Genomic DNA, 17,506 nt, shown 5'->3' with positions numbered 1-17,506 from the left:
CTTCGATCTTTCTGCCTCACCAGTCGCGTCTCAATTCTCTCCATTGCCTCGCCAGTCGCCGCCCTGTCGCCGGCGTTTCATCTATCATGACATTGGCATCCCAGGTAAATTCCTTGTTCTTTCTAACTTTTTCAGAATTTTATTAATGTTTTATTGTTGATTCTTAAATTTAGGTTATTGAATCTTGTTCTGTCGCCGACCTCTCTGTCTTTTTGACATATTCAAACAAGATAAAAGAAGATTAAAGAAAGAGTGTATGGTGAACTTTTTTTTTTTGGTTTTAGTGTATGGTGAACTTAAAATGTAAATGACCTTTCTGTCTTTCTAGATTCAGTACTGGATTGAAACGGGAAACTAAAATTAAATAGCTTAGAAATCCGTATGGCAACCAGCAGATAAGTTATAAGTTATTACTTATGATTTATAACACTTTCCTTCTGTAATTTTGTTTTTACAGTAATGCACACTTGCTGTTTGATAAAATGGTTAGGTAATTTTGTTCTAACTACATTCCTACTTTGTAATTCAGTCTCAAAATTCAGTGAAGAGGTATTTTACCAAAGCACCAAAATAAAATTTGGCTTCTCATACTCAACCTATCCAGTTGGAGAATATCAACCATTTAGAAGTACCATCTTCTAATGAATTTGATTTGGATTCTTTAAAGTTTGACCCGGGGGAAAGAACTCAAATCTTGGACTTCCATCCAAATCATCGTGATGTTATTAGAAGAGAATACCTTCGACAATGTCCTTGTCAACCTCGGCTTCATAACTTTCCTAAAACAAATTTTTGTGGATCAATGCGTCGATTTAATCCTAAATGGTTTGATGATGAATATCATGATTGGTTGGAGTACAGTGTAAGTAAAGATGCAGCCTATTGTTTGTATTGTTATCTATTTAAAGATAATAATATTCATCAAGGTGGAGGTGATGTATTTTCTAGTATAGGGTTTAAGAGTTGGCATAAAAAGAAAAGTTTTGATAAACATGGATTGAGTAGCATTCACAATGAGTCAAAAAAGAAATGCCAAGATTTGCGGCAACAACGGTCTATTCAATCTTCATTTGAGAGGCAATCTAATCAACTTAAGTATGAGTATTGGATTCGCTTAACTGCTTCAGTTAATGTAGTAAGGCTTCTTATAACTCAAGGATTAGCATTTCGAGGTCATGATGAATCTAAGTCTTCACTTAGTAGGGGTAATTTTCTTCAAACTCTCTCATGGTATGCAAAAGTATGTGATAACATTCGTGATTATGTACTGGAACATGCTCCTCAAAATGATCAAATGTCTTCTCCAATAATTCAGAAAGACATTGTAACTGCATGTAAGATAGAAACAACTAAAGCTATAATTGAGGAACTAAATGGTGATTACTTTGCCTTGCTAGTTGATGAATCTTTTGATATGTCCCGCAAAGAGCAAATGGCGATTGTCTTACGTTATGTTGATAGAATGGGATTTGTGATGGAGCGACTTATTGATGTAGTTCATGTTCAAAATACTTGTGCTTCATCTTTGAAGAGTGCAATTGTTAATTTACTTGATCAACACTCCTTAAGTTTATCATATGTGCGTGGACAATGTTATGATAGGGCAAGCAATATGCAAGGTGAGATTAATGGTCTTAAAATGTTGATTAAGAGAGAAAGTAGATCGGCTCATTCCATTCATTGTTTTGCTCATCAACTCCAACTTACCCTTGTTGCGGTTTCTAAGAAATGTCTTCAAGTGGGGGAACTTGTAGTATTGGTTTCCAATATTTTGAATATATTAGGATCTTCGTTTAAGCGTATGGATGAATTTCGAGAATCTCAAAAAGAAAGAATTCAAGAGGCATTAGATATGGGTGAGCTTACAACCGGTAGGGGCTTGAATCAAGAATTTGGTCTTTCAAGAGCATGTGATACTCGTTGGGGATCTCACTTTAAATCTTTTAATAATTTTATTCTGATGTTTGGCTCTATTCTCGATGTTCTTGAATCGCTTGTTCTTGATGCACATTCTACAGATGAAAGAGCCAAGGCAATGGGATATCTCAGGGCTTGTCAAACATTTGAGGTTGCATTCATGTTACATTTGATGAGAGATATTTTAGCAATCACAAATGAGCTCAATAAATGCTTACAAAAAAAAGAGCAAGACATTGCAAACGCCATGCTACTTGTTTAAGTAGCAAAGAAAAGGTTGCAAAAGTTAAGGAAAGAGGAATGGAATTCTCTTATTGAGGAGATATCTGCATTTTGTATCAAATATGATATTTTGATACCTCAGTTTGATGAGCTATATGTTAGTTCTTTAAGATCACGCCGTAAACCTGATGATTGTACAGTCTTACATCATTATCGGGTTGATGTATTTTGCAAAATTATATATTGGCAAATTCAAGAACTTAATGAACGTTTTGACGAAGTGACAACTCAGTTGCTTCATGGAATTGCTTGTTTGAATCCAATTAACTCATTTTCAAGTTTTGACATCAGAAAAATAATGAGAATGGCTGAGTTATATCCTGATGACCTTGATGAATTTAGTATGGGTGCTCTTGAGAATCAGCTTGCATGTTATATTATTGATGTTCGTGATGTTGATGAAAGATTCTCCGATCTACATGGGCTTTGTGATCTTTCAAAAAGATTATTTTAGACAAAGAAGCATTCAAATTATCCTCTTGTATTTCGCTTCGTGAAAATTGCTTTGCTTCTGCCCGTTGCTACTGCATCCGTTGAAAGAGCTTTTTCGGCGATGGAGTTTATCAAGAATGACTTACGAAGTCGAATGAATGATGAGTTCTTTAGCGGTTGTTTGGTGCCTTATGTAGAAAAAATTGTGTTTGATAGTATTTGTAATGATGCTATTATTAAAACATTTCAAGATATGAAACCTCGTCGAGTGCAGTTGTAATAATGTACTTAGTTGTTTTTTGTTGATCTCATTAGTCATTAGGTCCTTGTAACTAACACAAGACTTGTTTTTTGTATTTTCTCTTTTGAAAGTCTTGTTACTATGATATGTTTATCTTAACACTATCTTTGTGTTGAGAACTTCTCTTTCTATTAATAAAATCTGTTAGCATCTATTTATTTTTTTTGGTTTTGGTTGGCTAGCTTCATTGTGTATTTGACTTTTAAATTTTTTGAACCCCCTTCGCAAATATCCTGCCGCCACTGATGTTGGATACTCTACTACCCTGAGAACCTTAGCTTTGACCTGTTTAGTGACCTCTTCCTTGATTTTCGAACTCATATCTGGCTTGAATTTTCTGAGCTTCTGTTTTACTGGCGGACAGGCCGGGACAGTCAGCAATTTATAAGCCACAATAGATGTACTCAGACCAGTCATGTCGTCGTACGACCAGGCAAATATGTCCTCATACTCTCTTAGAAACTCCATATGTTCTTTCTTTTCTCACGATGACAAATGAACGCTGATTCATGTTTCTTTGATGTTTTCTGCATCTCCCAGGTTAACAATCTCAGTCTCGTCCATGTTGGACTTAGGCCTATTTTCGAAATCCTCAACTTCCTTAACAATCTCCTCCGGTATATCATCTTCTTCTGAATCTAAGTCCGTTTGTTGCGTTGTCTCGTTGCATGTCACAGTCATTGGTTCATCATTATAAGTAATAGTAATGTTGTATAAGTAAAGTAATGAGAGAAAATAATAAGAGTAATATTTATAAGAAAACTGAAGTGCTTTGATAAATTCCATAAGTGTTTTGAACATTGGAGCTCTTTCTTGCAAAAACAAAAAATACGAAAGGAAAGTAAACTAGTAAAATAAAATAGTGCATGGTGCTTGTTCAGCCTTGCTACCCCGAGGCACACCGGACTCTGGTGGTTAGGACGGTCCAGTTGTTGAGGCATGCTTCTCTGCTTACCGCCTGTATAGAAGGGCCTTCCTCCCCCTCCTCCTCAAAAATAACACAGCAATCCATATCGTCGTCTTCTAGGAACAGATTCCTCATTGCTGCCGGTGCTTCCTCTTCTTCTGACCCATAGATAACTTCGGCCGGTTGAAAAGTATGTTCCAAGCGTGGTATTGGCTGCTCCAATGGATAGTAAGGACCACGTCAGGGTGGCGACCATTCATTGAATTCTTTCCAGGTATATTCGTATCCCAATCCGAAGGCGGTGCCGTGTTTCTTGAGCTTGATGGGCTTAGCGATTCCTTGGAGATTCTTGCCAAGTCCCTTGCCAGGTTCATACCCGCTCCAGTTCAATATGCTTTCAATTTTGTTGCCCCACCACTTATTCTTATCCACGGCGTTGACTCTCTCGATGTGGTGGTAAGTTTCCCCACCTATCCTTCTTCTTCCTCCAATTGCTGGAATGGTCTGGCGACTGTATATGGGATTGCTACCGTCGCCATGAATGATCACCTCTTGGTGATTCCACTCAATCTTCACTGCCTGATATAGTGTTGATGCTACGGCCCCAGCGGCATGAATCCACGGTCGTCCCAATAGCAGGTTGTAGGACGCCGGCACGTCTATTACTTGAAAATAAACATCAAACCAAGTTGGCCCCATTTGCAAACATAAGCTAATCTCCCCAATAGTAGACCTTTGAGAACCGTCGAAAGCTTTAACGTTGATGGCCTCGTCCTTGATTTCATGCAACCCTTTTCCCAACGTCCTGAGTGTTACCAACGGACAAATGTTGAGACTGGACCCCCCATCGACCAAGATTCTGGTGATAAAATAATCTTCGCACTGCACGGTGATGTGCAATGCCTTGTTGTGACTCAATCCCTCCGGTGGCAGCTCATCTTCGTGAAAACTGCTCTTGTGACTCTCCAATACCTGACCTACCATGTTAGCCATCTCTCCACCGGTGATGTTGCTTGGTACATATGCCTCACTCAGCACTCTTAACAAGGCGTTCTTGTGTGCATCGGAACTCTGCAGCATAGCAAGGATAGAAATTTGTGCCGGTGTTTTGTTCAGCTGATGAATGACTGAGTATTCCTTCGCTTGTATCTTTCTCCAGAGATCATCGGGCCCAGTTTCAGTGATGGCTTTTCGACCAGAGGTCTGCTTACTCGACTCAGCCAAGTGTTCTGGGGTATAAATCCTGCCGGTTCTTGTCATATCCTGTGCCGCAACTGCTTCCCCGAACTTGGCTTTCCCCTTCCTTCTTGCCTCGGTTGTGTAGTCCCATGGTATGGCTTTTCTGTGGAATGGTGTTACGGCTGTCATTGCTCCTGGAATGGGCACCCTTGCTTTGGAAGGTAATACAACAACTTCAAATGGTACAGGCGCCTTTGGGGACCCAAACTCGACCTCAATTGGTGTTGGCGTCTTTGCGGAGGATGGTGTTTCAAACTCAAGTGGTATGGACATGTTCACCTCGGCATCTCCAGAAGGCTGAATCTGGACTACAATCGGATTAAGGGTGACTGTTGGTTTCTTTGGATCGTCGCCTTTTGTGATCAAACCGATTGATCCTTTGGGATCCCAATCATCCTCTATTTCAATCATGTGAACACTTCCTCCCTTGTGGTCTGGTATAGGGTTATTGCGGACATTCGGAGTAGGCTCCTTCTCCACGATGATCTTGTTGTCAATAAAAGCCTGGATCTTATCCTTCAGGGAGCGGCATTCATCAATGGTATGCCCCTTCATGCCAGAGTGGTATGCACAGGTTTTATTTGGGTTGACCCATTGGGAAGGGTTTTCAAGGGTTATAGCAGGGATAGGGGTGACATATCCAGCAGCTTTGAGCCTTTCGTACAGCTGGTCAATTGGCTCAGCAATGGCGGTATACTGTTTGGAAGGTCTGCGATCGAAACTTGATCGAGGTCTAGGAAAGTTTTGACGAGGGGGAGGTGATTGATAGTGGGATTATTGAGTGTTGTAAGCTTGGTAGACGTGTGCGGGCTTGGAATATATGGGTGAAGCAGGTTGGTATGTAGGAGGTGGAGGTGATTGATAAGTAGGCGGTGGAGTTTGGTAGGAAGGTGCGGGTGTTTGGTAATTTGGGGTGGGCTGATATGTAAGTGGAGGTATCGGATAAGTTTGGTATTTGACAGGTGATTTGGTTCTCTGTGCAACCATCACGGCGCCTACGTCCCTTTTCTTGAACGTACCACCAGACTGTAGAGCCTTATTGGTAGCTTGCAAGGCTTCAAAGTTCGTAACCATACCAATCTTGATACCTTCCTCAATCCTTTCTCCTAGCTTCATGATGTCAGAAAATTTATGGTTCTCAATCAGCATCAGTCTTTCATAGTATTGCGATCCTGATCCCGGACGAAAACTTGTTCATCTGTTCTTCCCCTAAAGCAGGTCGGACCTTAGCAGCCTCTGATCTCCAACGAGTGGCATACTCGCGGAATGTTTCTGTGGGTTTCTTCTTTAAATTCTGAATGTAAAACACATCCGGTGCATTTTCCATATTGAACCTGAATCTGTCCATGAAGTCGGACGCCATACTTACCCAGTTTGACCACTTCTTTGGGTCTTGACTAATGTACCAAGACAGAGCATCTCCTTTCAAGCTCCACATGAAAAGCTTCATGCAGATCTTCTCGTCTTTTCCTACTCCGACCAGCTTGTCGCAGTATGTTCTCAAGTGAACCCTGGGATCCCCTGTACCATCAAACATTTCGAACTTGGGAGGTTTGTACCCCTCGGGTCAACATCGGGCTATATGCATAGATCTTCATAGTTTAGCCCCTCAATTCCCTTACTTCCATCAACGCCTTGAATTCTGGTGGTCAACTTCTTAAGCTCTTCGGCCAGATTTCTGATGAGCAAGTCCTTATCATCGGACTCGGGTGTGCTTGAGATGGGCTGGGTGGAGTGTGGCACGGTCTCCACGTAGATGGGGTGTTGTGTTAGGTGTGGCAGTGGTCATTTGTGGAGTTCAAAGGTTTCGGGATGAGTAGTGGAGTATTGTTGGGATCGTGGCAAGTATTGCAGTGGTGGTGAGGAGCGGGATGGTTTTGTTGCTTTGGGATATTTTGTGGAGGTATGGGATTCTGAGTTTTTGGGAAAGTAACTTCTGGAGTGGTGAGGGAAAATGACAGACCCGCCAAATTCCGGACTTGATCAAGTTCTTCTTGGAACTTCAATAGTTTCTGTTCTAGTTGACAGGTATTTTCCTTGGGGACCAGAGCACCACGAGTGACCTCTACCCGTTCAACTAAGTTGTTTGGATCTTCCATTCTTCTTTTGCTTTTGTGCCTGACAGGACTGGGAGGAGGAGTAGGTGGAGGGCCCCGGGATCTTGTGAAATACGCTGATGTTGCAAGAGTTCACGAACTAACCTTTGGGGAGGGGAATAATCAAAAAGTAAAAACAAAAGGTGATAAGTCAGTAAGGATCATAAGGAAAAAATGTTGCGATATTTAAACACGTAGTGCAAGAAATATAAAGCGTGTCCTAATTTTGGGGACCTCGTTGTGCCCGAGGTAGGCCTAGCGACAAGTTAATTTGGAGAACTTAGAATGCTAAATGCCTCATTTTATTGATAAAAAGGACGAATCAAAAAATGACACTAAATAACAGGAAATAAAATGTCACTAGTGGCCATAGGCCTTATTACATTTCTCAAAAAGGAAAAACTCCTATCTATTTGGTCCCCCTCGGACCTTCCCCAGACTCGGCAGTGTTAGCTCCCTCGAACAGCTCTCCCAGCTCGCGCAGTCCTAGCAGCAAGTAAGCCCTGGCCAGATGTCCGCCTTCATTTCCTTCAGCAACTCGGCAGTCTTCGACCCTCTTCAGAAATTTCTTTTTCGGTTCCACTATACCTCGCTCCAAACAGACCAGTCGCTTGTTGGCGCTGACAGCCATATCCTTCCATTCTTCAATTTGTTTTTGATTGGCTTCTTGTATTTCACGGTGCTCATTTTCACATTCTCGAATCCTCTTGCGCAGTTGGTTGTACTTTACTTGTGCTTCAGCCTTTTCATCGATAATCCTGTGACCTCGAACAAACCCGGGTTGACCTAAACCGTTGTGATTGTCCTCCAGCCAGCCTGAATAGTGTAGGGTACAACCAGCATGGTAGCGATCTGGTTCGATGGTGTCCTTTCCCAAGACAATTTTGCAGTGCCACATATGTTGAGCCTGGCACCTGTATGGACTATCGTCGTTCTGGAAGTCAGCTCGGAAGTGACTCATCTTGTCGACCCTTGGTATAACCTGCTTCCTACCAGCCTGTCTCATAACTCGAAGAGGGACATAAGGGTAGGCCCTCCCAAACCGATCAGTTTAGAAATGGCGCATCCCTGGATCGAACGATGAATTCTTCAGTAGGGAACCTCTCGAACATCCATTGTACCCGGTCTTCAGTCAAATTATCCAAGAGTTCGACCCAGTCTCTAGCATTCTCCGGTTGGGCGAACATGTTGGGCATGTAATTCATTCGCTTTGGGTGATAAAAGGCGATACGATCATCCCAGTCCCTACGATGTACTTCCTGTCGGTATTCACCCTTCTGAAGATGTTCCATGAGCCAAAGTTGAAGTAGCAGATTGCAACCCTCGAAATGTTTGGCTCCATGTTGACACCTTTCTAAGGCTCGGTATATTTCTGCAATGATCATTGGCACAAGACTGAATGGTTGTCCGTCAATTCCTTCCATTAGAGTTTTGGTGACCATAGCTAGCCTGGTATGGATTCTTGCTTTCTTCATTGGAAACACTATCATCCCCAAGAAACAAAACATGAAGACAAAGACCCTTCGATGGATATGCCCCAATGATGTAAGGGCGAACTCGTCAGGATAAGTACGGTATGATTTGCTGTGACCGTACCATTCGTACAAATAGTCAAAGGGAATGTACGACTCCTTCAAACATGTCAAGTCTGGATTCTTCTTTAGACCCATCATTTTGAGAAAACCTCTACCCTTGCGGTTTTCCGGCATTAACAAACCCGGAGTTTCCCACGGTATTCCAGCCAATCCTCCTATTTCCTCAAGCAAGGGTGTCATCTCAATGTCTCCAAAACGGAAGACAGACCTATCACAACCCCAGAATAGAGTGGCATCTTCTATGATTTTATTGTTGGGTTGAATTTCCAGGAGAGAAGGTAGATTTCCTAGATATTTCCTGACAAGAGCTTGATCACTGGAATGAACATCTCCCCACCAGTTTAGCAATTTGGGGTGGATGTTGGTGACCATGCCGAATCTGGGGACTTCGTGCCTCATTTTCTGCAAGACAAAAGGTTAGACCCTTAACCCCACCAGACTCGACTATTTAATATCAACAATTAGCATAACAAGCATTTAGTCCTCCAAATAAATGCACAGAACGTGATAAGGTCCGTTTGGGTTTCAGGGAAACCCAGTGGACTTTGGACAAGGCTATCTTAAAGAGTCATTATGCGGACAACATAACTGACTCGGCTAGGTTTGACCATGATGCATGCATAATTTAAAGAGAAATGGTTTCTATGGGGTCTTAGACTGGTACCCTTGAGCGGACAACTCAAGAGGGAAAGGCGCGGAACCGTCGACTACACCGTTGATCGACTGGTTTTACCGCAAATATGCCTTTGCCGGATTTAGGGAGTGATGATATCGGAAGGGCGCAACCACTAATTATAAGCGTTGCTATGGCCTTTTGTTTGGCACGAGTGGAATATGATGTTGAATATGCAGTTACAATAATTAAACAAGTTGTCACGTATTTGCACGTTCATAAAGTAATAATTACAAAAGTTTACAACAGTATTAAAGGAAAGCGATAAAGGAAAGCATTAAGAGAAATAAAGAAAAGAAACAAAGAGCTAAGTCAGTTTCGTAGTAGAAGAATGAATAAATACTTAAAGGCATTTAAACAAGTAAAGACATATAAAGAAGCATAAAGTCACGAATAGCATGAAATGGTAAAAGCCTTAAAGAACTCCCCAACAGAGTCGCCACGCTGTCGATGCCCCCTTTTTCTTGCGAAATCGGGTTGATGACATTTGGGAGGACAACTCGTTTCCTTTTGGGAATTGGGTTTGAATTGAAGAGTCGCCACCTAATGATTAAGTGCATTAGGACACTAAGAAGAACTTTTATTTAGAAAACCACAGAATGGGTAAGGGCTTGAAATTATCTCGAGGGGAAGGTGTTAGGCACCCCTCGAGATCCACTAGTGTGGTTCCCCGCCATGCTATAATTATGACTTTAAATGCAAACAACAAGTAGCCAAGCAAGAATTACAAATACGAGGAGGTTTTCACATAATGGCTGCAAGCAATTGAAAGAAGTTAAAGAAGTTGGAGTTTGGGAAGAAAGCCGTTTTTTTTTAAATTCTGAAAATAAACAAGTAAAGGAAAGGGGGTTTTCACATAATTACTGCAAATAATTGAAGTAAAAAAAAGGTTAAAGAAGCTGAAGTTTGTGGAAAAAAAAAGCAGTTTTTAAAAATAAGCAAGTAAATGGAGGGGGGGTCCTAGGTTTATAAATAATATGGATCACCCCACACAACACCCGGTAACCGTTTATACACGTGGTGTTATCGCACGGTCATCATATCCATATCTATCCTTTCCCACCCTGTTAAGGTATTAAACGCGGAATGGTCTCATTTTCTTATTGCATGCTACTACCCGCTCCAATCCTATTAGCCCCGGAGGTATTTGGGACTACTAATCCTAAAGGGAAGGGATGTGAGGTTTTATAGTTTCAAAGGACAAAATTCTAAGGCGACAATCAAAACACATACATAACAAATATGGGGAAGAAGCATATAACAGATAGAAAGGCTCAAACAAACCTCCTAAAAAAATAAAGAGAAGCATATAGTTTAGCATGTATTTACACGTACTGATTAGAGTCTGTTTAAACTTAAAAATTGTGGCGGACTGATCTATTACATATATCAGATAAGAAGCCCAAATCAGGCCTGCCTGCTGGTTGTAGTTAATAAAAATCTGATTCAATTTATAAGTTATCATATGGCTTGCCTAAGTGTTAGACGAAAACCTATAGGAATGATATCCATCAGTTTCAGAAAAGAGGTACGCTGATTTAGGAAGAGAAGTTGTCAATTACAGGAGTATAAATTCTGCGGTCGTTATTGTTACTACTGATTTTAGACTTATAAGCGAATGGACGATTTAGATTTAGGTGCTATTGATTTTAAAACATTTTTTTTACAATCGAAACAAGAGTGCATAAGTCCTATAGGCATGGTATCTAAATGCTGTTAGTTATTTTAAACCTATAAACAGGTTTGCCTAGTGACAGATGATGATGCAAAATTCAGGAAGTCCTATAAGCATGTTAGCTATATGATATGCAGCATTTGGAGATGACTTATAGACATGTTCTCTACATAATGTAGAATCCTATAAACATGGTTTCTATATGAAATGCATAACCAATAGACATGGTATCTATATGAAATACAGAATCCTATAAACATGGTTTCTATATGAAAACCTAAGACATGGTATCTATATGAAACACAGAAATGAAAGCTGAAAGCAGGATATGAGTGCAGGAGCATAATAATTCCCTATGAACATGATATCTACCCCTTTTGCATGCATGATTGTCCCTCCCCTTTTCACTAACAGCCCCAATAGTTATTAGAAGTTATTTCAGCCCAGAATGAATAAGAAAAGGTAAAATTACATCAGAGAAACTAAAATTTTACAACCAAGGAGAGCCCATTCAGGTTTCCTGCCTGAAGCATGAAGTAAACCAACTCCCAAGATCAAAATCCAAAGCCTTCCTCATTTGGGGTGTGTCAGAGTTCCCTAAGAGCCTCATGGACCCCGGGCAGTTCTCACACCCAAATACATTGCAAGATTGAGTCATAGTGCAGTGTGGAAGAGCCAGCCCTCAAGTGTCCAAGTTCAGAGGGAGCTCAAGGTCCCAAGGCAAGGCTCACAGGAGGGGGGCAGAACTTAGAAACTAGGAATGAGTGTAAGTGCAGAGAAGGGGATTCTGGGGAAAAGCAAAGATAGGCTGGTGGTCATACCTACCAATGGGAAGTGCTGGCACACCCCAACCAGCATGTTAGCCACATTGTTTGGGAGTTAGGATCCCCTAAGGGATCAAGTCTAGACATGAGCAACAATTTGGATGTTGCCATGTTCTGAACTTCAACTCTAACACATAGAAGGGGACAGGGGTGCAGGGATTCACAGTACAAACATATGCAAAGAAAACAACATACATATTTAACACTGAGCATGGACAACAAAGTAGACAGGATTGTAGAAGCTATAAAATAAATACATTGGGATGTGGCTGAAAACTAAATTCGAACATACCAGTTTTAGGGAAACAAGAAAGAAAGCAGTAGTCTTGTAAAGCCAAACTGCAAGCAAATAGTCAGAAGATTTTAGAAGAGAGCTACGAGATTATATGTGTAAAAGTGTTGAATTGAGAGTTATGTAATTGAAAGTGTCTGAAAAGTGTCGAATTCAAGATGTTGGTGAGAAAGGAGTTGTGCCCTTTTTATAGTGTAGAAGACAAGCAGAATAAGGTAGGAGAATGATCTGAAAATCAATTACAAAAGTTTCCCTTTAATTAAGGGACTCTGATTTCAAACGGGTAAAAATAATTAAGGAAAGAGATTGATCAAAACCTTTTCCAAAGCAGTACAAGAAGGGTAAATACACAGAGATTTATTTAAGGAAAAAGTCTGGTAACACACGATTTGTGCAAATAAGGAAAGGAAATCAATTAACAGCCAGTAAATCACAAGGTCTGAATTTGGTATGGATGAATCCAGTCAGAAAAGGTGAAGAAAGGTTTTACTTAAGGAAAATCAGTAACAATCAATCAAACCTAAAAAAGAGATTCTGAATCAATCATAGGTTGGAAAACCTTTTCGGAAGAAAGAATTCATCACACATAGAAAAACACACAGCCATGCTTAAGCACGAAGAACTACCATGCTAATCAGTAGAAGAGTCTAGCATAGAAAAAGTTCAGAGTCGTAAACAAAGAAGTTCAAAATTAGCTCATAGCCTCAGAATGAGTCTAAAAGAGTCAAGGGTTCCAAACTAGAACCCCAGTTCAAACACCTGACCAAACCTTGTCAAAAACCCCCAAATTCTAGGGTTTGCACTTCGAATCAGATACAGAGACGAGGAGGCCAGTAATTGAAACAGGCTCAGAGATCTCTTTCAGAGACTCATGAGAAAACAAACAGATACAATAGCAAGTTCGAAGCAAACAGAGTGAAGAAACTGATTTGAAGCATAGTGAGAGTAGAAGGAACATGTTTAAGAAAACCTGGGACTTAAACAAGTTCAGAAGAGAAAAGAGATAGTATAACACTTAAGAAAACAGTAGAAGAAACACGTTTAAAGGGAACTCAANTCAGAAAAGAGGTACGCTGATTTAGGAAGAGAAGTTGTCAATTACATGAGTATAAATTCTGCGGTCGTTATTGTTATTACTGATTTTAGACTTATAAGCGAATGGACGATTTAGATTTAGTTGATAGTTCCTATAGGCATGCTTTCTAGGTGCTATTGATTTTAAAACATTTTTTTTACAATCGAAACAAGAGTGCAGAAGTCCTATAGGCATGGTATCTAAATGCTGTTAGTTATTTTAAACCTATAAACAGGTTTGCCTAGTGACAGATGATGATGCAAAATTCAGGAAGTCCTATAAGCATGTTAGCTATTGGAGATGACTTATAGACATCTTCTCTACATAATGTAGAAGTGCAGAAACCTATAGACATAATATCTATATGTGATACAGAATCCTATAAACATGGTTTCTATATGAAATGCATAACCTATAGACATGGTATCTATATGAAATACAGAATCCTATAAACATGGTTTCTATATGAAATGCATAACCTATCGACATGGTATCTATATGAATACAGAAATGAAAGCTGAAAGCAGGATATGAGTGCAGGAGCATAATAATTCCCTATGAACATGATATCTACCCTTTTTGCATGCATGATTGTCCCTCTTCTTTTCACTAATAGCCCCAATAGTTATTACAAGTTATTACAACCCAGAATGAATAAGAAAAGGTAAAATTACATCAGAGAAACTAAAATTTTACAACCAAGGAGAGCCCGATTCAGGTTTCCTGCCTGAAGCATGAAGTAAACCAACTCCCAAGATCAAAATCCAAAGCCTTTCTCGTTTGGGGTGTGTCAGAATTCCCTAAGAGCCTCATGGACCCCGGGCAGTGCTCACACCCAAATACATTGCAAGATTGAGTCATAGTGCAGTGTGGAAGAGCCAGCCCTCAAGTGTCCAAGTTCAGAGGGAGCTCAAGGTCCCAAGGCAAGGCTCACAGGAGGGGGGCAGAACTTAGAAATTAGGAATGAGTGTAAGTGCAGAGAAGGGGATTCTGGGGAAAAGCAAAGATAGGCTGGTGGTCATACCTAGCAATGGGAAGTGCTGGCATACCCCAACCAGCCTGTTAGCCATATTGTTTGCGAGTTAGGATCCCCTAAGGGATCAAGTCCAGACATGAGCAACAATTTGGATGTTGCCATGTTCTGAACTTCAACTCAAACACATAGAAGGGGACAGGGGTGCAGGGATTCACAGTAGAAACATATGCAAAGAAAACAACATACATATTTAACACTGAGCATGGACAACAAAGTAGATAGGATTGTAGAAGCTGTAAAATAAACACATTGGGATGAGGCTGAAAACTAAATTAGAACATACCAGTTTCAGGGAAACAAGAAAGAAAGCAGTAGTCTTGTAAAGCCAAATTGCAAGCAAATAGTCAGAAGATTTTAGAAGAGAGCTACGAGATTATATGTGTAAAAGTGTTGAGTTGAGAGTTATGTAATTGAAAGTGTCTGAAAAGTGTCGAATTCAAGGTGTTGGTGAGAAAGGAGTTGTGCCCTTTTTATAGTGTAGAAGGCAAGCAGAATAAGGTAGGAGAATGATTTGAAAATTAATTACAAAAGTTTCCCTTCAATTAAGGGACTCTGATTTAAAACGGGTAAAAATAATTAAGGAAAGAGATTGATCAAAACGTTTTCACAGAGATTTATTTAAGGAAAATGTCTGGTAGCACACGGTTTGTGCAAATAAGGAAAGGAAATCAATTACCAGCCAGTAAATCACAAGGTCTGAATTTGGTATGGATGAATCTAGTCAGAAAAGGTGAAGAAAGGTTTTACTTAAGGAAAATCAGTAACAATCAATCAAACCTAAAAAAGAGATTCTGAATCAATCATAAGTTGGAAAACCTTTTCGGAAGAAAGAATTCATCACACATATAAAAACACACAACCATGCTTAAGCACGAAGAACTACCATGCTAATCAGTAGAAGAGTCTAGCATAGAAAAAGTTCAGAGTCGTAAACAAAGAAGTTCAAAATTAGCTCATAGACTCAGAATGAGTCTAAAAGAGTCAAGGGTTCCAAACTAGAACCCCAGTTCAAACACCTGACCAAACCTTGTCAAAAAACCCCAAATTCTAGGGTTTCCACTTCGAATCAGATATAGAGACGAGGAGGCAAGTAATTGAAACAGGCTCAGAGATCTCTTTCAGAGACTCATGAGAAAACAAACATATACAATAGCAAGTTCGAAGCAAACAGAGTGAAGAAACTGATTTGAAGCATAGTGAGAGTAGAAGGAACATGTTTAAGAAAACCTGGGACTTAAACAAGTTCAGAAGAGAAAAGAGATAGTATAACACATAAGAAAGCAGTAGAAGAAACACGTTTAAAGGGAACTCAAACAAGGTCCAGCAGAAGGCAAACAAAACTTAGGAACTCAGTATGAAATACAGTAGGAAAGCACAAAATACTGGAAAAATATAGCAAAGAACGTATAGAAAAACACAGCAAGACAAACATGCGAGCATGGTCTAGGAACATAGTAGAAAAACAAAGCACAGAAGAATCGTGTAGGGTAGAAAGAAAGCATAAGAAAACAGTAGAAGCACATGCGTGGTAAAAGGACATAACATATGAGCACGGTGGAGACAAATACACACAGAGAAAGGAAAAGAAAAGTCGGAGAAACACTTTAAACTTTTTCAGAAACCCTAAATCGGAAAGAAGTAATTTTGAAAGAAAAATTGGGGAAAATGTTTAAAAACTCAAGTAGAGCACAAATATAGAACAAATTTAAGAAAACAAATCAGAGAAAACCTCGACTAGCTAGGGTTTCGGAGGAACCCTAGAATGAGAAAGGCTTGGAAAAGGTCTGATCTGAGTTGGATAAGTCAGACATAGGCTCATAAGGCTTGGATACACCGGAGCAAGGCAGGAGAGGCCATAAAACCTTGAATCGGAGAAGATCTGAACGGACACCATCGAGGTCAGACCTCGAAACTTCAAACACCAAGCGTTCAAGAGCAGAGGGAGATGAGTGTAGGCCATCCATGGCCTGAGGGGCCATGAATTCTGGTGAGTTTGAGGTTGAAAATGGTAGAAGACGATTAGGGTTTCAGGAACCTTCGAGAGAGTTTGAGAGAGGAGAGTGTTTGGAGGCGGCTGAGAGAAGAGAATGAGGGGATTAGGGTAGTCGTTTAGGTTTAATTAGGGAAGGGTGGATAGGAGCCGTTGATCTCAGAGATCAACGGCCCAGATCAAAAGGGCTTGGGTTAAATGGGATTGGGCTGGTCCGAAATTGGGTTCGAAATTGGGTCAATTAGGGGAGTCAATTTTGGCTATAATTGAAATAAAAATGGGTCAGGTTTTAAATAGCCAGTTTTCCCTTTTATTTATAAAATAGTAAAAATGATTTTGAAAACAAATTAAAGGTACTGAGTCAACTAATAATATTTAAATATTAATTTAAAAATACTGGAATCAATTTTGTAATTGTAAAATGCTGTTAATCCTTAAAATAGGCTAAAATTGCAATTGTATGCAATTTAGCTTTAAAATACCAAATAAATTTGTAAAAATGTATAAAAATTACCGTAGCCATATTTTGGTATAAATGTGAGAATAAAATAAGCTAGTCACTAAAATGATAATTTGGGAATAGTTATTGGTTTTGTACTGCTAAAAATAAGCAATAAATTGATTAAAAATCCTTTAAAAATTAGGAAAATACTAAAACACTTGGGCATACTTATATATGCTATTTTGAAAGTATTTTCATGTAAAAATACATAGGAAAAAATGGGGTATCAATACTCTATACAGAAGGTCATTCGAGGGAGTACTATTGCGATGCTTAGGGGAAGAAGGAGCACTCCAAGCTTTGCAAGAGCTACATTCTGGGGTATGTGGGTCACACCAGTCAGGACCAAAGCTTCACTTCCATATAAAAAGGATGGGATATTATTGGCCAACGATGGTAAAAGATTGCTTGGACTACGCTCGAAGATGCAAGGCTTGTCAATTCCATGCGAATTTTATTCATCAACCTCCTGAAGTGTTGCACCCTACTGTTGTATCCTATCTGTTTGACGCTTGAGAATTGGATGTTGTTGGACCACTACCAAAGTCCTCTGGTGGGCACCTATACATCTTGGCTGCAACTGTCTACTTCTCAAAATGGGCTGAAGTTGTTGCTCTTAAGGAAGTAAAGAAGGAAAATGTTACAAGTTTCATCCGAGTAAACATTATCT

At 40.0% G+C, this 17,506-nt stretch overlaps 1 protein-coding gene across 1 annotated transcript; it reads left to right on the top strand.

The window, feature by feature from the left end:
* On the top strand, nt 803-2,653 carry LOC109233715 (zinc finger MYM-type protein 1-like). The gene is made up of 2 exons (XM_019399581.1): nt 803-2,068; nt 2,282-2,653. The coding sequence occupies exons 1-2, from the start codon at nt 803-805 to the stop codon at nt 2,651-2,653; spliced, it is 1,638 nt and encodes a 545-aa protein (XP_019255126.1).

Source organism: Nicotiana attenuata, chromosome 10 (assembly GCF_001879085.1).
Source record: "Nicotiana attenuata strain UT chromosome 10, NIATTr2, whole genome shotgun sequence".
NCBI classification, from domain to species: Eukaryota; Viridiplantae; Streptophyta; class Magnoliopsida; order Solanales; family Solanaceae; genus Nicotiana; species Nicotiana attenuata.
This window is presented reverse-complemented; position numbering and strand designations above follow the sequence as displayed.

What these genes read in the sequence shown, in the direction of transcription:
- LOC109233715 (XM_019399581.1), top strand. Translation starts at nt 803, where the DNA reads ATGCGTCGATTTAATCCTAAATGGTTTGATGATGAATATCATGATTGG. An exon ending in GGGCTTGTCAAACATTTGAG is followed by an intron (nt 2,069 to 2,281) that starts GTTGCATTCATG and finishes TTGATACCTCAG; the next exon opens with TTTGATGAGCTATATGTTAG.